General features: G+C 36.5%; 1 protein-coding gene across 4 annotated transcripts in view; it reads left to right on the forward strand.

Annotated features, from left to right (window-relative positions):
- The window catches only part of LOC131047939 (uncharacterized), a 78,634-nt gene that overhangs the window by 32,571 nt on the left and 25,701 nt on the right, over window positions 1-20,362 (forward strand). For 3 of the 4 annotated variants that reach the window (XM_057981754.2, XM_057981753.2, XM_057981755.2), the window contains 5 exons: window positions 5,084-5,201; window positions 5,282-5,346; window positions 10,876-10,935; window positions 11,228-11,386; window positions 11,531-11,677. In XM_057981754.2, coding sequence (XP_057837737.1) covers window positions 5,084-5,201; window positions 5,282-5,346; window positions 10,876-10,935; window positions 11,228-11,386; window positions 11,531-11,677 — 549 coding nt within the window. The remainder of the gene's footprint in view (window positions 1-5,083; window positions 5,202-5,281; window positions 5,347-10,875; window positions 10,936-11,227; window positions 11,387-11,530; window positions 11,678-20,362) is intronic. The other variant, XM_057981756.2, reaches the window with a different exon arrangement.

The raw sequence follows: 20,362 nt of genomic DNA on the forward strand, positions 1-20,362 counted from the left end.
ACCAATCTTCAAATTTGAATTTCATTTCCCTCACATTTTATCTCTTAAAACAGTATAATATTTCGTCTACTTGGTGTCCCTTTTTGAGCTCATAAAATAAACTTTTAAGTTGCTCAAGTCCTCACCTTGCCTTGGCGTCACCTTATGAGGTCCAAACTTGCTTTTTTAAAAACTACTTAAGTTGGCCCCCTTCCCTAGGCATAGCAATAGGGAACATATTATGAACACTTTTTAAGTCACTTAAGTCATAAGATAAAGTCACTTTATAAAAAGCACTTAAGTGAAATAAATAATATATTGTTCACCCAATCTTAGAACTCACCAAGGCACTGATTTTGAAAACACTTCACTCTGAACTAAGAGGAGATAGAGACTGAGACCAAGTTCCCAAACTAGAACTTACTAAAAATAGCCATATGCTAAAAATAGAAACTCTGTTGGAACACACTGAAATCACCTGCTAGAGCTCTCCACAAGACACTTTGTTTCCTTACCAACTCCACTTAGCCTATGAGAACCCAGCAATAGGCTAATGGAAAAACCAAATTGACTAGGTGCAAGAAGGGGACATCACACATTGATATTATACGTTGCTGGATTTTGCTCCTCTTCTTCTAGTGGTGTCTCCACTCTAGTCAAAAAGATATGCTAAAAAGGCTTAGCTACTAACCCAATCGAGACTTAGTTATAACCATTATGATTTGAATAATGCCTCTCTCTTGTGAGATTCTGTTTGGGCTTGGAAGAATTTAAAGTGGCATTCATATTTTGCATTTGTTGCTTCATTTGGACGAGTTGCTGATTCGTTTGCTCTTGTTTTTGGATGAAAATATCATGTTTATCTCCTTGATCTACCGTGCTTCTCTTACCTTTGCCTCCTATTCCAAGAATGCTTTTTTTGGTGTAGCTTCCAACTTTTTCCTTTTCCTTTCTAAAGCTCTTAGATCTCTTTGACTCAACTGTATCCACTCAATAATATCACCCATAGGCTGACAAGATTGTTTACTTTGATACTAATGTGATGTTCTTGGTTATTAATTTTTTGATATTCCTTTCTTTTTCTTTTTCTAAATCCTTCTGCAAACTATTAGTGATTTCAAACTTAAATGAATGAGTACATGCACTCTCACTGATTTCTGTTAGACATCTGAAAATAGATTTATTTATTACTATTGGCAATAGATCTTCAATCCACATGGAAATTGACATAAATCCTCACGATTACATTATCTGTCATTCAATCCAGTAAACAATGGTGCTTGGAAAAATGATTACATTATCTATCATTCAATCTTGTAAATGGATTGGCAAAAGAGAAAAATATATATTTATCTTTATTCTGATTTAAAATTCATGTGAGAATGTAGCTATTGGATTTAGGGCAGGTATAGAAGTTGTTTACCAATCAATATCAGTGCCACTAGCCCTTTTTGGTCAAATCAGTGTGTGTACAATTTTTGGTATAGATAGGCGACTCCAAAAGAATTTATGCAAACCATAACGTTAATGGAAGGTAGATTTGATCCTTCTTCAATGGCTTTTACCCGAAGATGTGCAGTGATCATTGCTGTAATATTGACACTCCTTTCTACCCTAGTTGCCCTTCCAAAGATAAAATATTGTGATTCTCTTCAAGATAAAATGACCTTATTATGGGTTTTGTTGCACTTGATTTCTACTAATAAATCATTTTAGACTAACCTCACTTTCCACAATTCACACCTGGAGATATGCAGTGCTGATTTTTCCTTGAGAATTGCCTAGAACAGTCCTCAAACTAGCACAAATGATTCCCAAAGTGCACAAGATTGACTCATAAAACACTACACGAATGTCCAACAAATTTGCTTCAACCTGCCTTTAATCTGCCACAAAAAAACTCAGAATTCATTTGCACCCTTATCGTCTTATAGTCAACTGCAAATGGGCACTGAAATCAGCTCCAATATCCCAAATCAATTCACTGGCAAACACCAAATTGTTTGACCTGAAAATGATGACAATTTTCCAATTTAGTCCACAAGCAATCCTTGAAATGGGGTTGCCAATGCGATAGGCAAGGGTTTTCGTCTTAACTTCAGATGATTCTATTCAAGGGTTTTTGTCCTTGATGCTGATCACTCAAATTGAAAACTCAACCAAGTAATTTGAAAAAAACTGGATACCAAAAATGAGTGCAACTTGTAGAAATGCCTCATCCAAACAGGACCCACAATACCTATTTTTGGACACCCAAATTTGAAATTGTTTTATTTAATTTTATTATTATTACTTCATAGTTATATTATATAATATTAGTACTAAAAAAACTATTTTCAGTTACTAATAAAAATGTTATTGGCAGGAGAAAAGGGAGCATGGCACCTATCCATGCCATAGCTGAACTATATTTTTCCTTTTAAGCAAAAACTACTTGTTTTGTTAAGAAGAGTCTGATGGTAAATATTAGGAATGTGATCAGATTTATACAGGTGCCTTATTTGACATACTTAATTTTATTATTCTATTAGAAGACATAGGATTCCCTAGAATGATAGTAAAAGATTAGAGATAATTATTATCTTTGATATGAGTGAGTTAAGGAGATAAAACCAATCCCCATAGCACTGTTAAGGAGAAGTACATCTCACAAATGCAGTGACGAAACTCTGCAAGAAATAAATTAACCACTTACAGTTTGATTCATTAGAGAGAAATTTTTTTGTCACATTCATTAGACACACTTGATAGAATCTAGAGAACACACCTACCTTACAAGGGGTGGTAAATGGATTCCCTGACAAGGTTTTTTCTCCACAATAACAATAGTGTCCATGGTCCTCCAATACAACACTTCGTTGAAGATGCGTTAGGCCCCAATATTAAGATATCTTCTTAAATTCTTGTTTAGTTTTGTAGGTTCTTGAAAGTTTCTCAAGAAGAAATAATATCTTTATGCCATTTATGTTCTTCCAAGTTAATAATACCCATATTCAAGCCATTAAGTTTATTTGCATAGTTAGTTAGGTCAAACCTTTGCCTCTAACCAAATTTGTAGTCTTTGCTTCTAGATCATACTCTTGAAATCTGGTTATCCATCTCCCATGCCCCATAGTGCACTCATACTAGGATAACACGTCCATAATTATAGGATGGGGAATGCAAGCCACAATGTTTGATAATTGATTTCAAAAAGTGGTCTCTGAATTGCTTCATAGATTTAACCACTGTGTAACTATGTTTTTCTATAAAAGAGTATCCAAGTTCTATATCTTTCAAAGACTTGCAGATGAAAGCATTAAAATGTTAATAACCTTTGTCAATTTTTTGAAACTAAGTATCTACAATAGTATGCTCCAATGTAAATAATACTACTTGAAATTTCCTTTTGTAATTTGGACCTTCCAAAACAAGAGATTCAAATAGGACATCTTTGATCTATTCAAATGATTCCCTACTTTCATTTTCCCACCTAATCTCACTTCGTTTCATTAAATTTTGGTAATGGGGTGTAAATTAGTAAAATTCATCCTGAAACTCCTCAAGAAATTGATCTTACCAAAAAAAAATTGAATCTCCTTATTTCTAGGTAAGGGAATCGTCTCCAAAATGCTTACTCTTAAAGTTTCGATTCTCTGTCCTTAGAGCCCATATGCGCCAAGAATTTTCCCTAGTCACTAAAGAGTGGGATTTCTTTGGGTTAATGATATTCCAAATCCTTTTGCTTCTGAAATACCTTTTCAAGGTGACTAATATGATCATTTATTCCTTCTGAGAAATTTTTCTAGAGGAATGATTCTAATTCACATGTTTGACCTTGAGATGGTAAGCCAAACGTATTATTCTAAAAATTACATATTATTTATTAATTTAAGCCTTCCAAAATAGATTTTAATTAGATTCTATGTTTGTAATGTCCCCATTTTTGTGCCTTCCTAAGCATCAGTTATTTTCAAAGGTTAGCCCTTTGTGGGTGATTTAGTGTTTTTCGATTGACCCTTGGGTTGTTTATTTCAGTACTCCAATTCAGAGATTCAGATTTTTGGTGGTTTTCCTTCCAAAGGTCTTTCAGGCTCTGTTTGTACATACTAATTTTAGTCTCTTGAGCATTTGGTCCCTTACTTACTATTTATAGTAAGTCATTTAGACGGTTGGAGGGTACCACGATTGTTATTGGGTAGTTGGCAGAATTATTTAAATGTTTCGATATTGGCATTTATTGGAGTTAATGATTAATATTAATTTATTAAAGTTTCAACTTTAATAATATTAATTAAATTAATGACATTATATTAAGGGGATATAAAGAGTATTAATTACATAAGTTATTTTAATGATTATAAAGTCATTTATTAAGCCTTTTGGGGGTGCCAACTACATTAAATAATTAATAGAGATGAAATGAAATTATAAAAGTGCATTTCATTTCCTCCAAGTTGTGGGTTTTTGAGAAAATTATAAAAGGGCTCTTGAGAGCTCATTAATTCATTCATGTTTTGAGAAATCAATGAAGTTCCTAGAGAGCAAGGGTTTGCTGATGAAGTTTGAGGCTTTTTGAGGGATTAGTGTCAGCAGGTGTGGAAGATCACCCAAGGTCACTCGTTGATGATCTCACTCAGAGATTATATTTGTGCATCATTGAAATCAGTTTGCAAAGTTGATAGGGCATCTGGTAGTCGATTATTTGCAGATTGGAAGAGGTTGAAGATCATTTTGGAGGTCTGTACCATTCATTGGCCCAGTTGTACTTTTCGCTAGGTTGGCCGTACTATTTTATGGTCCCAGCATAGGGTTTTGTGAGTTTTTGCAGATCTGATTTTGAAGGGTTTGTTAGCTGTTGAAGGGCAATTATAATCAATGGAATTTTTAGGGCAGATTAATCAATGGAATTTTTAAGCATGTGTTTGTAGGGTTGAGGAATGGTAAATGTAATCTTCCTTTTGTGAAGGTCATCTTAAGATGACTTAAAACACAAAATTAATATTTATTGTTCTCCTTATACATGGCATATATTTTAATCTATAATCTGGTTTATTTTCTACTCATCTCTAATTTGACCCTTCATTAGTGATCTAATTTGGTACTCATGGTTTGGTATTTACAGTTGTCTATTCCTATATTAGCAATCACCACCAACCTAGACATTGTGCATGAAGTACCCGAAGGACACGTTGGCACCTATTGGAGGGGTGGTGCTCTTTTGAAAACAACCACTGATCCAGGTACATATTAGTTATTACAATTGTTCCTTTCTTGAAAGTGATTTTATTTCTCTATCTAATTTTTTTCTATATCAGTTCAGGTTTCCACCTTAAGATCCCTTTGACTCGATATGAACCAATTCAAGTGGCCATTCAAACAGATAAGGTAAAAACTTTCACTCAACTATCATACTTTAGGGCAATAATTCTATTTTAAGGAAAATTAAGAAATAAACACTAGTTTCAAAGTAGCACAATCTTTTTTGATAGTCCCATTATGAGATTGTAAAAAAATTCAACAAGTATACTTAATAATAGTCTCATTTTTTCAGATTCTCACATATTTTCAACAAAGAACCAAGTAACATATAGGAGAGATAAATAGATATACTCAATTTCAAAAGAAAAATTACCTAACAAGTGGGTAGAAGAAAAAAAGAGAGCAAAATGGCAACGAGTTTCAGACCAATACACTCAACAATCGATCATGGTATCACTTTCAGGCATATCATTGAAATTTTTTGGAGGAGAAGCTTATTGTGGTTTTGTCGATTTAAAGAAGGCTTTTGACACAAGTTATGGTGTAGAATGAAGGATCTTGGTGTACCAAAACAATTTAGAGTAGTTGTCCATAGGCTTTATGAGGAGGTTTGGGTAAAAATCAGAACTCAAGCAAGTACTTGAGAGAGTTTCAGGAGTGACATTGGGGTTAAGAAAGGCTTCTCTTTATCTCCCACTCTATTTGGCCTTTATATCAACAAACTTGAGTAGTGATTGAATATGAAGGGTGGGGATGATGCTCCCTTAAGTGAGTATGTTGTCGGGATTCTCTTTTAGACTCACAATCTTATTTTGATTGCTAAATCTACCTACGGGTTACAAACACATTTGGATTCTCCAGAATACTTTTGCATAGACGTGGGTATGCAAGTTAATATTAGCAAGACCAATTTCATGATCTTCTCCAATAAAATGAAAAATATTTAGTTTTGACTTTTATTTTGAATAGAGTATCCTAGAGGAAGTAACAAAGTATAAATACTTGGGGATTGATTACAAATACAAGTTCATGTGGGAAACTTGTAGAAGGAAATTTTTTTTGGGTGGATGGGGAGCACTTTCATGTGGGAAACTTGTAGAAGGAAAAGAACTTTGGGTGGATGGGGAGCACTTTTTTCTCTTCAAAATGGATGTGGAGAGGTAGAGCTATGGGATTGGAAAAGTGCTCAAATTCTTTTTGGGCTATTTGTAATTCCAATGGTACTTTATGGGTGCGAAATTTGGGCTAGTAGTACTTTAGATGACAAATGGTCACAAATAGAGAGAAGTCAAAAGAACCTGATCACAAATAAATTCAAACTAAAATGTTGGTTCCATATGAGATTCTTCTAGCTGAAATAGGTGCACTTCCCATTGAAACCATGGCCATGGTGAGTCTTTTAAGATATTTGAAAAAAGTTGAATAGATGTAAACAAATTGCTTGCCTAATTTTGTATTTAAAGATGTTTGTAGTGAAAGAAAGAAGACTTATATGAGGAGAAATTGTAGGTGGATGAGCAAGTGGCACATTCACTTGAATGTTTGTTCTAGTAACAATAAAGAAATTAAGGCTTTTGTTGTTGGAATATTTCGCAAGGTTATGTGGGCAAAGACGGTTTAGAGAAAGAAGAAATATTACCTTGAAGAATTTAAGCCCAACATGGACCATCAACAAAATACCTATATAGCCTAGTTGAGGACTAACATTGTCTTCAATGTGAAACAGGGAGGTGGAAAAGGCCAAAATAAGTTTGGGAAGAGAAGGTTTTTATCTTGTGCAGATCAAGGGTTGTGGAAATTTTAAACACTTTATTTTAGACTACAAAGTGTACAATGACATCAAGGTCAATTACAGAAGTAATTTACCAGCAACTTCTTTTCAAGATTTATTCAATGAAGATTGGGTGGAGAGAATGGGAGATCTCATTATCAAACTGAAAAGAAGAAGGTTAGCACTTCACAATGCAAAAATAGTAGGGTCTGCTGTCCCATGGGCTATCTTTGGCCTTGCGGATGTTAAAAGTCTTCTATTCTATTTTACTCAAAACATCATCGAACCCAATGCAACTTCAGGACCGGAAAAGTGTCATTGAAAATCTGTTTATGAACATTTTTAGTCATCATAGTTTTCAGTAAAATAAGCGAATTTAGGAAAGAGAATATTTAATGTCTATTTATAAACTTGACTATTTTAGATTACCTTTTAGAAGGTTAATTGTCAGTTTATAATTTTTCCTTATTAGGAGTTTAGTATTAGTGGACAAAAGTTTGTAATAATCTTACTTTGTGTGTAAGCAATCTATTGTTAGGGTAGAAGTGTTGGTTTGTAATTGTTTTTGGTATTTAGTTTATAAGAATTTAGTTTCATTTGAAGGGTGGTTTTACTGCACATCTATTCCATTTTGTATTGTACTAAAAGGTGCTAATTAAAATGCTAACAAATTGCGCAAGTGTAGTTATTGTAGGGTTACAAACCAAAGGTGAGGTTTTCTGGATTGACCTAAAAGAAAAAGGTGGATATGCATTTCAACAAAAGGAAAACAAATAATTAGAACACCCCTTAAATTTTTTATTTTTTTCGTTTTGGTAATTAGAACAATATAAGTGCAAGATGGAAATACACTGCTTAAATAATTCCCAGAGTTCTTACAACTGCTGTTTTCAAAATCATTGATGGTTAAGAAATCACAAGTGTCATTACATGAAACGTATAATATCAACAAGTTGTCAATGATTAGTACCTTGAGTGTTTGAATGAGGAAGGATTAGGACAGATCAACGTACAATGATTTCAGCCCTATCTGGGATCAATACATTAGTAGGAACAACATTGCAGGTCTGCCATACTGGAAACATAGGCATGCTGGCTTTGTAAAGTCTTCAAATCCATTGTTAACCAAGTATTAGGCACCTCCTCTAAGAACCAATCAGTAATCAAACCACCCAAAAACTCTGAGTAGCCTTCCAAATACCAACCTCCACTCTGGATACAACCTGCTGTAACAATTATTTAATGTAGACAGTCATCGACACATTTGAATCTGCTATTCATTACCTTGGACAAGCCCCCTAGCTGAAGCCAAAAAGCTTGAATTAATGGTCCCAACTCCACCAACACTCAGCTATGGCAATACAATAGGGAGTTGCAGGTCTGATAGCTTGGAATAGAAGGTTGCAACAATGATATTACTCCTGTAGCAGGTCACAGCAAGACTCAATTAAACACTCTCCTACTTCATCAAGATCACCCCAAAGGCCCTTGTACTAGTCATGTAACACCCAACATTATTGCTCCACTACTAAATGTTTGAAAAAGTGTACATTCCAGGTCTGAAATACAGATCTGAGCAAGTATCAAGACTGCGACAGCTTCCTTTCATCCAACCCAAAACTGTACAGCCATATAATGGCCTCCAAATCACCCAAAACCAGCACCTAAAGGCCAACCCAAGTCAATTAAACTTCAATCGACCTCAACCAACAGTATATCAGTTCATAAAGAGTAGTGACTGGGAGAAGAAGCTCACGCTTAGTCTGAAATGTCTCAGCTGACTAGCATAAAGGCTCAGATAATAATAAAATCCAATGCCCACAAACTCAGTTCCAACATCCAATTAAAATACCAAATAAATTCATTCTAAACACTTAAAGATTCAGTTCCCAGTACTAAGGATCATTTCCAATCATATCATCTATACTTTACCTATCAAACCTATGCAAACTTGAAAACAAACTTCAATCATCCTTGCAAAAATCTTCTTTTCGCTCAACCTGTAACTCTGAATGAGCAACACTGTATTAACCAGGGAGGATCTCTCACCACTCTGATTAATATTCTTTGCGAGGTTTTTCATCCTCAAGAAGGCTGAGATGAACCAAGTTTAATCTCATAGAACCACAAGGTTTTCACCATAGGAATATTTGAATAAATTGAATAATACAAATGAGCTCACAAAACTCCTTTTATACTTTTCCTGCCTAAATTTCCAGAAGACTCAATTTTAATTTCACTTCTAATTAAATACTCCTTTTTGCTCCAAAAAGGCCCTATTTTAAAAATTTTAACAATAATTGATATGCAAGGTCCCCTTATTAAGTGTCCATGATTTAAAACTTAAAACTGTCTTTATAGCGAGCTATTGCACTAAGGTGCTTTTAAAATTATTTTAATAAAATCAAGCTACCTTAGTAAAATAATCAAATTAAAGTAAAAAATACACTCGAGACGCAGAAACTGACGAAAAGCATCGGAATCGAAAACTAACCATTATTGGGATGATATTGATGATGAATAATGGAAATCAAAGTTGGTTTGGTGACTTAGTATAAATAGATACTCCCTCCAAGAACCTTGGTTAACACACCAAAAGACGAAATTCACTTCAAAAGGTGTCATAGGAGTCCTCAAAACCAATCGAGCTAATTGCCAACATCAAACATCCCTTTAGACAAGGCCAACGGTCACCGAGAAAGCCAAAGCTAACTACAAAGCTGAAGTGACAAATTGGGGACATTACAGTCCTCACTTCCCAAAAACATGAGACTAATCCAAAGCTAACGGTCACCGAGAAAGCCAAAGCTAACTACAAAGCTTAACCTCGAGCAATGCTAACTCAACATCAAAAACATGAGACTAATCCGAATCAAAACTAAATGTGATCCTAGGGTCCCAAGTCAATCTCTGGAAAATCCCACCATGTTGTCGCTCCACCATTGATTAACACTAAAAACCCATCGTGCCACTAATGTAATCATCCTCACAAACCAAATTGGGATACCTAAAAGGTTTGAATTCTATACCATTAAAGGTCTCTTGTCAAAGCATCTCAGAATGGTCTACATCTGCAATCCCACCATCCAACATGATCTTGGACATCAGGAAAAATGATATGCTCAACAAGAAGACATGATCCTCAACATATCTCATGATATGTTGGAGATAGAATGCAATAGACTATAGTCTTCTCTCTCGTTGCAACAAGAGGCTCAAAACTCAAGCTCGAGTTGACACTTTTTTAGATCACATGTTTAAGATATTTATGTATATTGTAGCTTTTGTGTTCTCTCTTTTTTAAGCAGTACCTCTTGTCTAAAGTTATGTGTTGTAAGCATTTATGCTCAAGGTTCAATGCTATGTTGTTGTACGATCATGTGATATTGTCTACTTTATTTCTATCATCTAACTATCTCTGTTTGGCACGGGCAAGGGCCCCAATAAAGGCACTAATTATTTTAAAAAACTGAAATAAATAGTCAAGGAAGGTGCTAGGCACAATAGTGTTACTTTATATGTGTGTGTGTGTGTGTGTAATTGAATTAAGTAATTATAAGTTGGGCATAAAACTACTTAAAATATTGCCTATACAATTTTATACATCAATATAATGTAATTATGTTTAAAAGTTCCATCTAACCAACATCTTCCACTTATCATCCAAAAGAGTAATAAATTGGTAATGGTTTATCTAAGCCGTAGAACAAATGGTAACTGTATTGTACAAATGTTTGGTTGGCATGAAATCAAAAAGAGTTTATGAATTGTCTAAAATTCTTGAAGCATTTTCAAGTGTTATCTTTGGAGCCCAATTTGATATTGAAATTTCATATTTGAGAAATTCGTTTTGTATCTTAATCTCTTATTGTTTTGGCTGACAGGTTACAAACATACCATGTGGTACAAAGGGTGGAGTAATGATCTACTTTGAGAAGATTGAGGTGTGCATAATGATATACGATTTAATGTACTGTACTGGTTGTAGATGCTGTCATGCACCCAAGAACATTTATTCTCAAAATATAGCAGAAATCAAAGGCCAACTTTGTAACATAGAGAAGTACCCAATTTGTGTTCTCTTTAAAATTGTGAGATGCGCACTTAACACATAGGAAAGAGTGTTCAATTAGCATGGATCGTCTAATTTTCTCCCTTTCTAATGATTTCATATCAGTATTAAATATCCACATTTGTTTATTTCTTCACTTAAAGAAATGACATGAATTTATGCAGGTAGTGAACCGTCTTCAAAAGGAGTATGTTTACGAGATACTGATAAATTATGGTTTGAAATATGACAAGACTTGGATATATGACAAGATTCATCATGAAATTAATCAATTTTGTAGTTCACACACTTTGCAGGAAGTCTATACAGACATGTTTGACCAGGCAAGTTCTGGCTTTGATTATAATTCCTTATACATAAAGCTCCTTTCAGATGAACGTATTTTTTATTTGAGTTGGCTATACAATGCATTTTCAGTTAGAATCAGTCTTGAATAGTCAACACTTCTTGGATAACACTCTATACAGATTGATGAGAAAATGAAAGAAGCGATTCAGGCTGACTGTGTACGTTATGCCCCTGGCATTGAGATTATTAGTGTGAGGGTAACAAAACCAACGATTCCGGAAAGCATTGCTCGTAATTATGAACAAATGGAAGAGGAGCGCACAAAGGTATGAATTTTAAATAGACTAAATGAATAAGAGAGTTTCAGCTCATCAATTTTTCTTTTCTATAAAGTTTATGCATTAATGGATTTACTAAAGAATGATCTGAAGTCCTAATTTATTTTTTTCCATTTGTTTGCACTGTGAGTTTATTCCTCACATAGATAAGAATAATTTGTATCCTCAATCACCCACAATGATTCAACTGGCCTCAATGACAATGTTTGGGGCAATCAGGAAAAGTGCATGAAAAGATAGTGTGAAAGTCAAGTGGTAGGTGACCAATACCACAAGAAATAAAGAGGATGATATTAATGTTCACAGTTTTCCAACATGGGTCAGTGGCGTCAGGAGTTCTAGTGACTGGAAACAAGGGACAATTTATATATTGTGTGTTGTCCTTATTTGTGTTCAACTATACAAGAGATAATGCAAAGATACAATAATGAGAACATGAACTGCTCTGTAATTCCTCTAAAAAACATGCTTGGGAAAATTTAAGACAAATTATTTGAGCATGCTGCAACTACTTGAATTTACTCAAATGTTAGTGGTCTTTAGGATGTGTAGGACTGTAGGGTCATAGAATTTTGTATAGAATGTGTATGACTTACGTAATCATGAACAACATTAAGATAAGGCAAACCAAATAGTTCAATGATTTTCTCAGAAACCCAAGGTGGGGAAAACCAGCTAACATGACAATTGCACATCTTCTGTTTCTTCTATTGATCAATGAAGTCAATAAAAAATCTGTTATAGCATAACTTACTCTCTATTGACTCCATTTTTCATAATGCTTGTATGGAAAGACTAACAAGAGGTATAGAGTAGTCCCAAGTTCCAACCATAGTGTTGAGACTCAAAATTAGCAAAAACTCTAACAAGATGTGATGTCCTTGCTAGACAAAAAACTAACATGTTGGCTGTTGGTTGAAAATTTTGTACACTTGGGGAAATATACAAAATTGTGGTTTCAACCACAGCACACGAGTAAAAACTCTCCTAATTAAGGGAAGGCTCCCCCTATCTAACTACAACTTGGAAAATAAAATAGGATGGGACAACAATCTTTCTTTTTTTCTCAAGAAAGACAATATCGTTTTCTCTTCACAGAAAATGATAGCGATTGAATATGAACAACAGTAACCACTTTCAAGTGAAATGAGAGAAAGGAAATGAAATTTCCTAAAAGCGCAAAGACTTCTGTCACTTCCTTCGGGACGGGACAACAATATCAAGCTCAAAGACTTGACTATTAGAAGTGCTATCTACCTTTTGCTATACTAAATTTTACAACGAATAAAATATAACAGCTCAAAGACTGGAATAATCTGTTCTTTCAACACAAAGACAAGAACTAATGCAAACTCAAAGACTTGCTGCTATTTCTTATCAAACAGTAATTTTTCCTCAAGAATAGACGCAAGCTCAAAGACTTGCTGCTCCTTCAAGAGAGTTTTCTATTTTAATTAATCTTTTCTACTTGCAGCTCAAAGACTTCAAATCAGATTGGACTAAGCTCCTTTAGAAACACTTTGCATAGAAGAGATAAAAAGATTCAAACTCAAACATGTAGCTCAAAGACTCAAAATTTGAGTAATCCTTCTTTATTATTCTTCAAAACCTTCAATTCACATACATAAGCTCAAAGACTTCTTGCTGTAAATTTGGCAGAGTTTTTGCTTGCTTTCCAAAAGATAAATATTACAATAGAGCCCTCAAGTATTTATAGAAGAGGAGCCTTGAGAAAAAGGTGGGAGGATCCTAACTAACTTGAGAGATTCTCTCAACCACCAAGACTCATTCAATAACTAACTGAGACTTCATTAACTAACTAAGAGTTACTCCAACTAACTAAGACTTATTCCAACTACAGTCTTAATCGGACACAACTTGTAGTTGCCTTACATGTAATTACAAAAGTGCAAGTAATGTGTAACTTGCATTTTACAAAAAATACTTTTACATGTAACTTGCCAAAACTAAATTACAACTAAAGATTACAAAAGAGGGAAAATTCAGCTAAGTGTTGGAAAACACTTAAGTTGCATTTTGTGAAGACACAAATCCTTGAAATTTCTAGATGCTCGATTGTAGTTCATCGGGATTCGGTTCATGGGTGTTCTTGGCAACAACCATAGTCTTCATAATGGTGTCGTGACAGCGGAAGAGCGTAGAATTGTTTTTATCCAGGATAGACTGGATTTCATGCAGAAAGGCTTGGTGTTTCATCAATGCTTGAATTGAAGCTGCCGAGAATTGTTCGCTCCTCCATTCATTATGAATCCTCATCTGTAAATCAGCAAGAACTTCTTCTTCTGGAATCAACTCTCCATCCTGACTTACTATGTTGCAAGAGGCCCTTTCACAATGTGAGACAATATCTCGGAAAACTTCACCCCGGAATCTCCTTGCATCATTGATCTCCTCAATGAGGGATTTAAGAACAAGGGTCTTGTTTTCCAGGAGTTTTTCAAATTCCAAGTACATGACCCTGGAAGAGATGATGGCGTGCTCTTGTAGAACACTCAGCTGTTGTTGGGGCATGGTACGCCAGATTGTCAGACTTTTCTCAACGCTTTCCAGATTTTTTTTGAAAGTGTTAGAAGTCTGATCCAGTTTCTCCTCAATGGTCTCCAACTTAGACATTATCTGGAAAATGCCTTTCATTACCTGTGCACATAGATCGTGAAGCTAATCAACCCAGGAATCCAGTACTTGTACCTTTTGGGCAGCCCTTTCCACTCCACGAATCGATTCTTGGGTACCAGAAGAATCTATGGAGTTACTCCCTTCAGCAGCGGGTTTTGTGATTTTATGAATGGCTGCCATAAGCTGTCGGTTTTCCTCTTCTAGCTTGTCTTTCTTTGCTAGAAGCTCATCACACCTTTGCACCAATGAAGAAACAAAAAACTGAGCATCATGTTTAATGACCTCATGCGTTTGTTTGCCCAACTCTATCCTTGTAACCTTATAATCAACAGCTGACATTTCATCAAGTGGCTTATCTGCAATAGGTTCCACAATTTCAGCTACTTTCATCTTGTTACTATCAACAGTTACTTTGGAGATAGTCTTGGCCTTCTTAGCAACTTTAGATCTGGATTGTTTTAGTTGCTGATAGTCAAAGGTGTCAGGTGAGATTTCTTGCTTCTTCCTTTTCGGGGTGAAAGAACTAAGCCACGGGGGCAAAGTCATCAACTCCCCTCCAGTCACAGCCGTAGGCAAAGGAGAAGCAGTTTCTGTTTGAATCACCGTGGTCATCCTGGGAGGAATATCTGTTTGGACAGCGACCACGGTTTGCTCAGTTACCAATGGGCATGAAGATTGCCTCATGAACTCTTCAAAACCAGAAGTGGAAGTATCAATTTCTGACAACTGAATGCAAGTAGGATTATTCTCAAGAACTTTCAACATAGTCTCTTGTTGATGACCAGGAGATGGCTCGTATGCTGAAATAGGAATTGCATTCTGAGGAGACTCATCCATAAGCAAATCAGGAGGAGAAAGAGGTGTCTCAATGGAAACTGGAGGAATGACCTCATGAGGCGAGTTTGGAACTAGAGACTTAGGAGCATCATCAGATTGCTGCCCCTCTTTTGGATTATCTAGATCGATCACCTGAACATGGAATCGTGATTTTTCCTTCCCACGAACAGTCGTCGCCTCAGGAGGAAGCACTACTGCACGACTGACTCGTAACTTGATCCTTGTGCCTGAAGATGAAGCACCCTCCTTGTTATCAATCTGAATCTCAGACTTCCGTCCAAGAGGCCCCGTAGAATCATCTTCTTTACCAACCTTGATTTTGATAAGTCTAACAGCATTACTTTTTAGCCATGAGTTGGTGTTGGCCAAGATAGGCTGAAATCTGTCAAGGATGGAGATGCACTCCTTGTGTGACCATTGGATCAAAGGAAGTGGAGCTTCCTCAACCCTCCGTGAAGTGTATTTAGGTTCAAGTATATGCCCGCCATCAATCATCCCTTGTGGGATATCCACCAAGTTCAAATCAACAATTTGCTCAACAGTGAGCCTGCAGTAATCCATCTTGAGGACTTCGGCTTCTGTGCGGAGATCTACCCAGATGTCTTCAATGCGATGAACATGCACAAAGGATTTCTTGATCTTCTCCTTCATACCCCTATAATCAAAATCAGCTCTAGTTTTAAACCTTTTAAGCTTGATTTCCTGCAATTCAGTCTCCATGGCCTTAGCCTTCACAGATGTGACAAGGGAGTGCCGGCCAATTTTCAATGGGTTTGTGATAGAGATCCCCATTCCAACTTTGTGCTTAGCAGACTGAACAGTGTGAACAGCCATGATCTGTCTTCCCAACTCCATAAGAATGATCTTATCAGTTGGGTATCTGGGAAGCATGTATGGCTGACCATCATAGCATCCGATCCTTATATAGGTAAAGGTGGGAAACTGCAGAAACAAACATCCATACTCGCACACCTTGTCCCATGCCTCGTCTGATACTCTCTAGTTCCTGAGATTTCTGTCAAACTGACACATGAAATATCCAAAGAATGCATCTTGGACCCTTCTAAAATGCAGTCTGCTGGGTTTCAACGACAACTGGTCATAATATTCCCAAACTGGTATAAGTGAGCGATCACCCTTGGTAGAAAGACCTGGAAAGTGTCTAAGTGATGCTGCTAAATATACCAAATAAGAATTCATGAAGAAGGTCATGGTGGTAGGAACTGCTGCAAGTTGTTTGCACAAGGCATCGCTGATGACTTCCGCCCATGAATTGTGATGTGACTGCCGTATGAACATAATGAACTGATACATCCATGGCTCAAAGACATTGGAATGCTCAAGGCCCATCATATTGCTGAGAAGAGTGATGGTGTCTCTTATCTCCCATTTGAAATCGCATCGGTACAACTTCGCCCACCTTGAGAAGGAGGCTCGTGGCTCTTGGATCCACCTATTGATGTGTCGCTTGCAATCTTTTTCTCTCTTCACGTAATATTCCGCTGCACTTTCTTTGGTGATTTCCATATAAACAGGTGCAGGAGGTATTCTGAAGACCTTCTCGATCATATCTGCATCAAGACGGATTATAGCTTTGCCATCATCATTTTTGATGACTCTTGACTCTTTGTCAAAATGATGGGCGCATGCAAGAATGAACTCAGGTTCTAGGGCTGCCATTGGGAAGGAAGATGCATGATGGATATGGCTGTCCAATAGCCGCTGCAAGTTATTATCTTGTGGATCTTCTACCTTGTTGACGAATTCTGCCATATCAACGTGCCCTATCTCCGTGTCTCTGATGCAATCCAAAGGAGAAGAAACCTAGGAAGGTGCAACCTCATTCTGATATTTGTCATATTTGTATTTCATCTTCTTTGGAGTTGGAGATGCTGGCAAATCTGACATTGATTGTGAACCTGGGATACTGTGATGAAGACTTAAAAGAGTTAAGGCAACATCATAGTCAACTGCAAATATCATTCTTCCTTCTCCAAATGGGTAAAACTTTGATCATTGAATTTCACGATTTTGTGAGAGGAAGAGGGGAAATATGTGGAAATGGGAAAATCTTGACTTTGACCAATTTCAGATCTTGGGAGAATTTTCGCAAGTGTACAAGTTGGAAAGGACATACATGCAATCGGGGTTTTAAAACCTGAATACAAGTACACTTGTAAATTCGAAAATGGAGAAATGGACGAAAAATGAGATTTTGACTTGCGGAAAATGACAGAAATGGAAAGTACGGATATGGCGAACATGGATGGATAGAAATGGGAAAATCCGGGAAAGTCATTTTCATGAAAATGGGAAGAATTCTTCAACATGTAATCCGGTTTTCAAAACCCGAATTTGCAAGGGAGGGGTCTTCCACACTTTTCGACTTGGGATTTCAACAGAAAATGGTTAAATTCCTTAACCGTAGGGGAAGAACAAGAATTTCCAGCGAACTTGTAATCGGGATTAAAAATCCCGAATACAAGTAAAGAGGAAAAATTTAGGGAAGAACAATGCAATTCAAAAATTGCATACCAAGGGAAGAATTCTCTCACAAAAACCGATTTTTGGGGGAAGAACAATACATGCTAAAAATACAACTAAGAAAGAAAATCAAGAGAGCAAGAAAATAACAAAATGAAGGAAAGAAAGGAAAGAAACCATACCTTTCTTGAAAATGCAAATGCTTCTCCAAAAATGCAACAATCCTTGGAAAGAAGAAGGAAAACTGATAAATAAACCCAAACCGCAATGCACAAACCCTTGCCACGTTTTTGAAAAACGTCTTTAGCAGAAAATTGTGGCACAAAATGTAAACTTGGAGGCACAAGAAGAGGTCAAATCTTCCTCAAATCCCAATGCCTTAGCATGGAAAGAAAAAACGATTCATCTTGTCAAAGATTCGTGGCATTAAACCCTTCCAATTTGCAGCCAAAGGAATCACGTGGAGGAAAAACGTGGTATTCAATGCATCATTGATGGATCATTAAATAGCTTAAATCTTATCCCAAACTCCACGCCTGGGTAGGATAGTTTAAAATGATTTAGAAGAATGCAACTTCAATAAGTTCTAATCCCCCAAAATGTGGCATTTTGGAAACATGTTTTTGCTGATTTGGGGCAAAAAACCAGTCAATGTAACCTCCATTTGGCATGAAAGATGTCCATGAATGCATGAAAATAGGGTAGAAACAAAAACGCCTTTCCTTCCTAGAAAATCTCCACAAAAAATTGTTTTGAATTCTTCAAAAACCGTTTTTTTTTTTGCAATTCGGGTTTTTGGAAGACAAGTGCAAGTTTGATTTTGCATAACAAGTGAAAATCAGGTTTTTTGGAGCAAATGACAAGTTCTAATTTTCACTTTTTCACTTGCCAAGTGAAAATCGTGTTTTTTGGAGCAAATTGCAAGTTTTATTTTTACTTTTTCACTTGCCAAGCCAAAATCGGGTTTTTTTAGACAAATGACAAGTTTAAAATTGTCAAAAATGCACTTGCAAGGCAAAATTGGGTTTTTTTGGAGAGGAATACAAGTTTTAATTACTTGTAAAAGGGAAATAAAATCTCTACAACAAGTTAGAAATACTTGCACATATTTAATGGAGATTTAAAATCCCTATTACATGCAAAAACCATTAAAGTAGGGGTTTTTTGACCAAACTGCAAGTTTACTTGTAATTGGGCGAAAAAATCCCTATTTTAACTAAACAAGACCAAAAAACAATAAAAAAGACAAAAACAAGAAAGGGAAATTTAAAACAAATTGCAAGTAACATTTTTTTAATAAAAGTGCACATGTAATAAGCTAAAAATTTCCCTACAACAACCAAAACAATGAATATCATTAAAACTTGCAGTTTGAAGAAAATTCTCTACCTGCAGTCGGGATTTTAAAACCCGAAATTGAAGGAAAGACATAGCAAACGAACCCAGAATTTGACGAAATTCGAAACGCAGTTCGAGGATGGACTGAGGATTAGGCCAGTCCAAGGATTAGTCAAAATTCTGCCTCGGGAAGCATGCCATAGAGTAAATTTTTTCATTTTTTCACAAAAATTTCATGTAGTGGTCCTTCATTTTTGGAAACAAAAATGAGGACAGCATTGGCTAAACCCCATGGGCATTCCTTCATCATGTTGGTAGGTGTGTACTTGAACCAGATGGTGAGGCCGACAATCATGTGTCCATGAGGGGGTTGGTCTTTGTTGGAAATTTGGTGGGACAAAAAACCCACTCTTAACACCGATGGGCACCATTCACCATCAATTTAGGGTTTTGGCATAGTGGTTGCCTTGCCTAGTATCATAGACGAGGTCTCGAGGTGAAGCCTTGCGAAGCATGATGGGCATGTAATGAGCTTTGTTGGATGAAAACCCAGTATGTTGGCTAAACCCTGACAAACGTTCCTCTATTGTGCTAGCAAGCATGTACACAAACCAATGGTGGGGCCAACAACTACATGTCCATGAGAGGGTTGGCTTGCGCCAGCACTTTCGTGGGATGACAACCCCACTCTTAACATTGGTGGACACCATTCACCATTAGTCTAGGGTTTTGGTGTAGTGGTTGTCTTGCTTCTTATTACAGCCAAGGTCTCGAGGTCGGGCCTTGTGGAGTGTTGTTGGCATGTAATGTCCCTACTGGATTGAAACCTAGTATGTTGGCTAATCCTCGACAAATGTTCTTTCATCATGCTGCCTGGTTTGTGCTTGAACCAAATGGTGGGGTCAATAGCCTCATGTCCACGAGGGGGCTAACCTATGTTGGCACTCTAGTGAGACAAAAACCCCACTCTTAACATTGGTGGGTTCCATTCACCATTAGTCCATGCTTTTGGTGTAGTGGTTGCCTTGCTATCATGTAATCTCCTTGCTAGATGAAAACCTAGTATGATGGCTAAACCCCGATGAGCGCTCCTTTGTCATTTTGGGGGGCGTTTACCTGAACCAAATGGTGGGGCCAACAACCACATGTCCATGAGGGGGTTGGCTTGCACTAGCACTTTGGTGGGATGGAAACACCTTTAAATGCTGGTAGGTGCCATTCATCATCAGTTTGGGCTTTTGTTGTAGTGATTGCTTTGCTTGGTATTAGAGCCAAGGTCTCAAGGTCAAGCCCTACGGAGCATGGTTGGCATGTAATGTCCTTGTTGGATGAAAACCCAATATGTTGGCTAAACCTTGGGATACATTCGACCGTTGT

Source organism: Cryptomeria japonica, chromosome 3 (genome assembly GCF_030272615.1).
Source record: "Cryptomeria japonica chromosome 3, Sugi_1.0, whole genome shotgun sequence".
Lineage (NCBI taxonomy): Eukaryota > Viridiplantae > Streptophyta > Pinopsida > Cupressales > Cupressaceae > Cryptomeria > Cryptomeria japonica.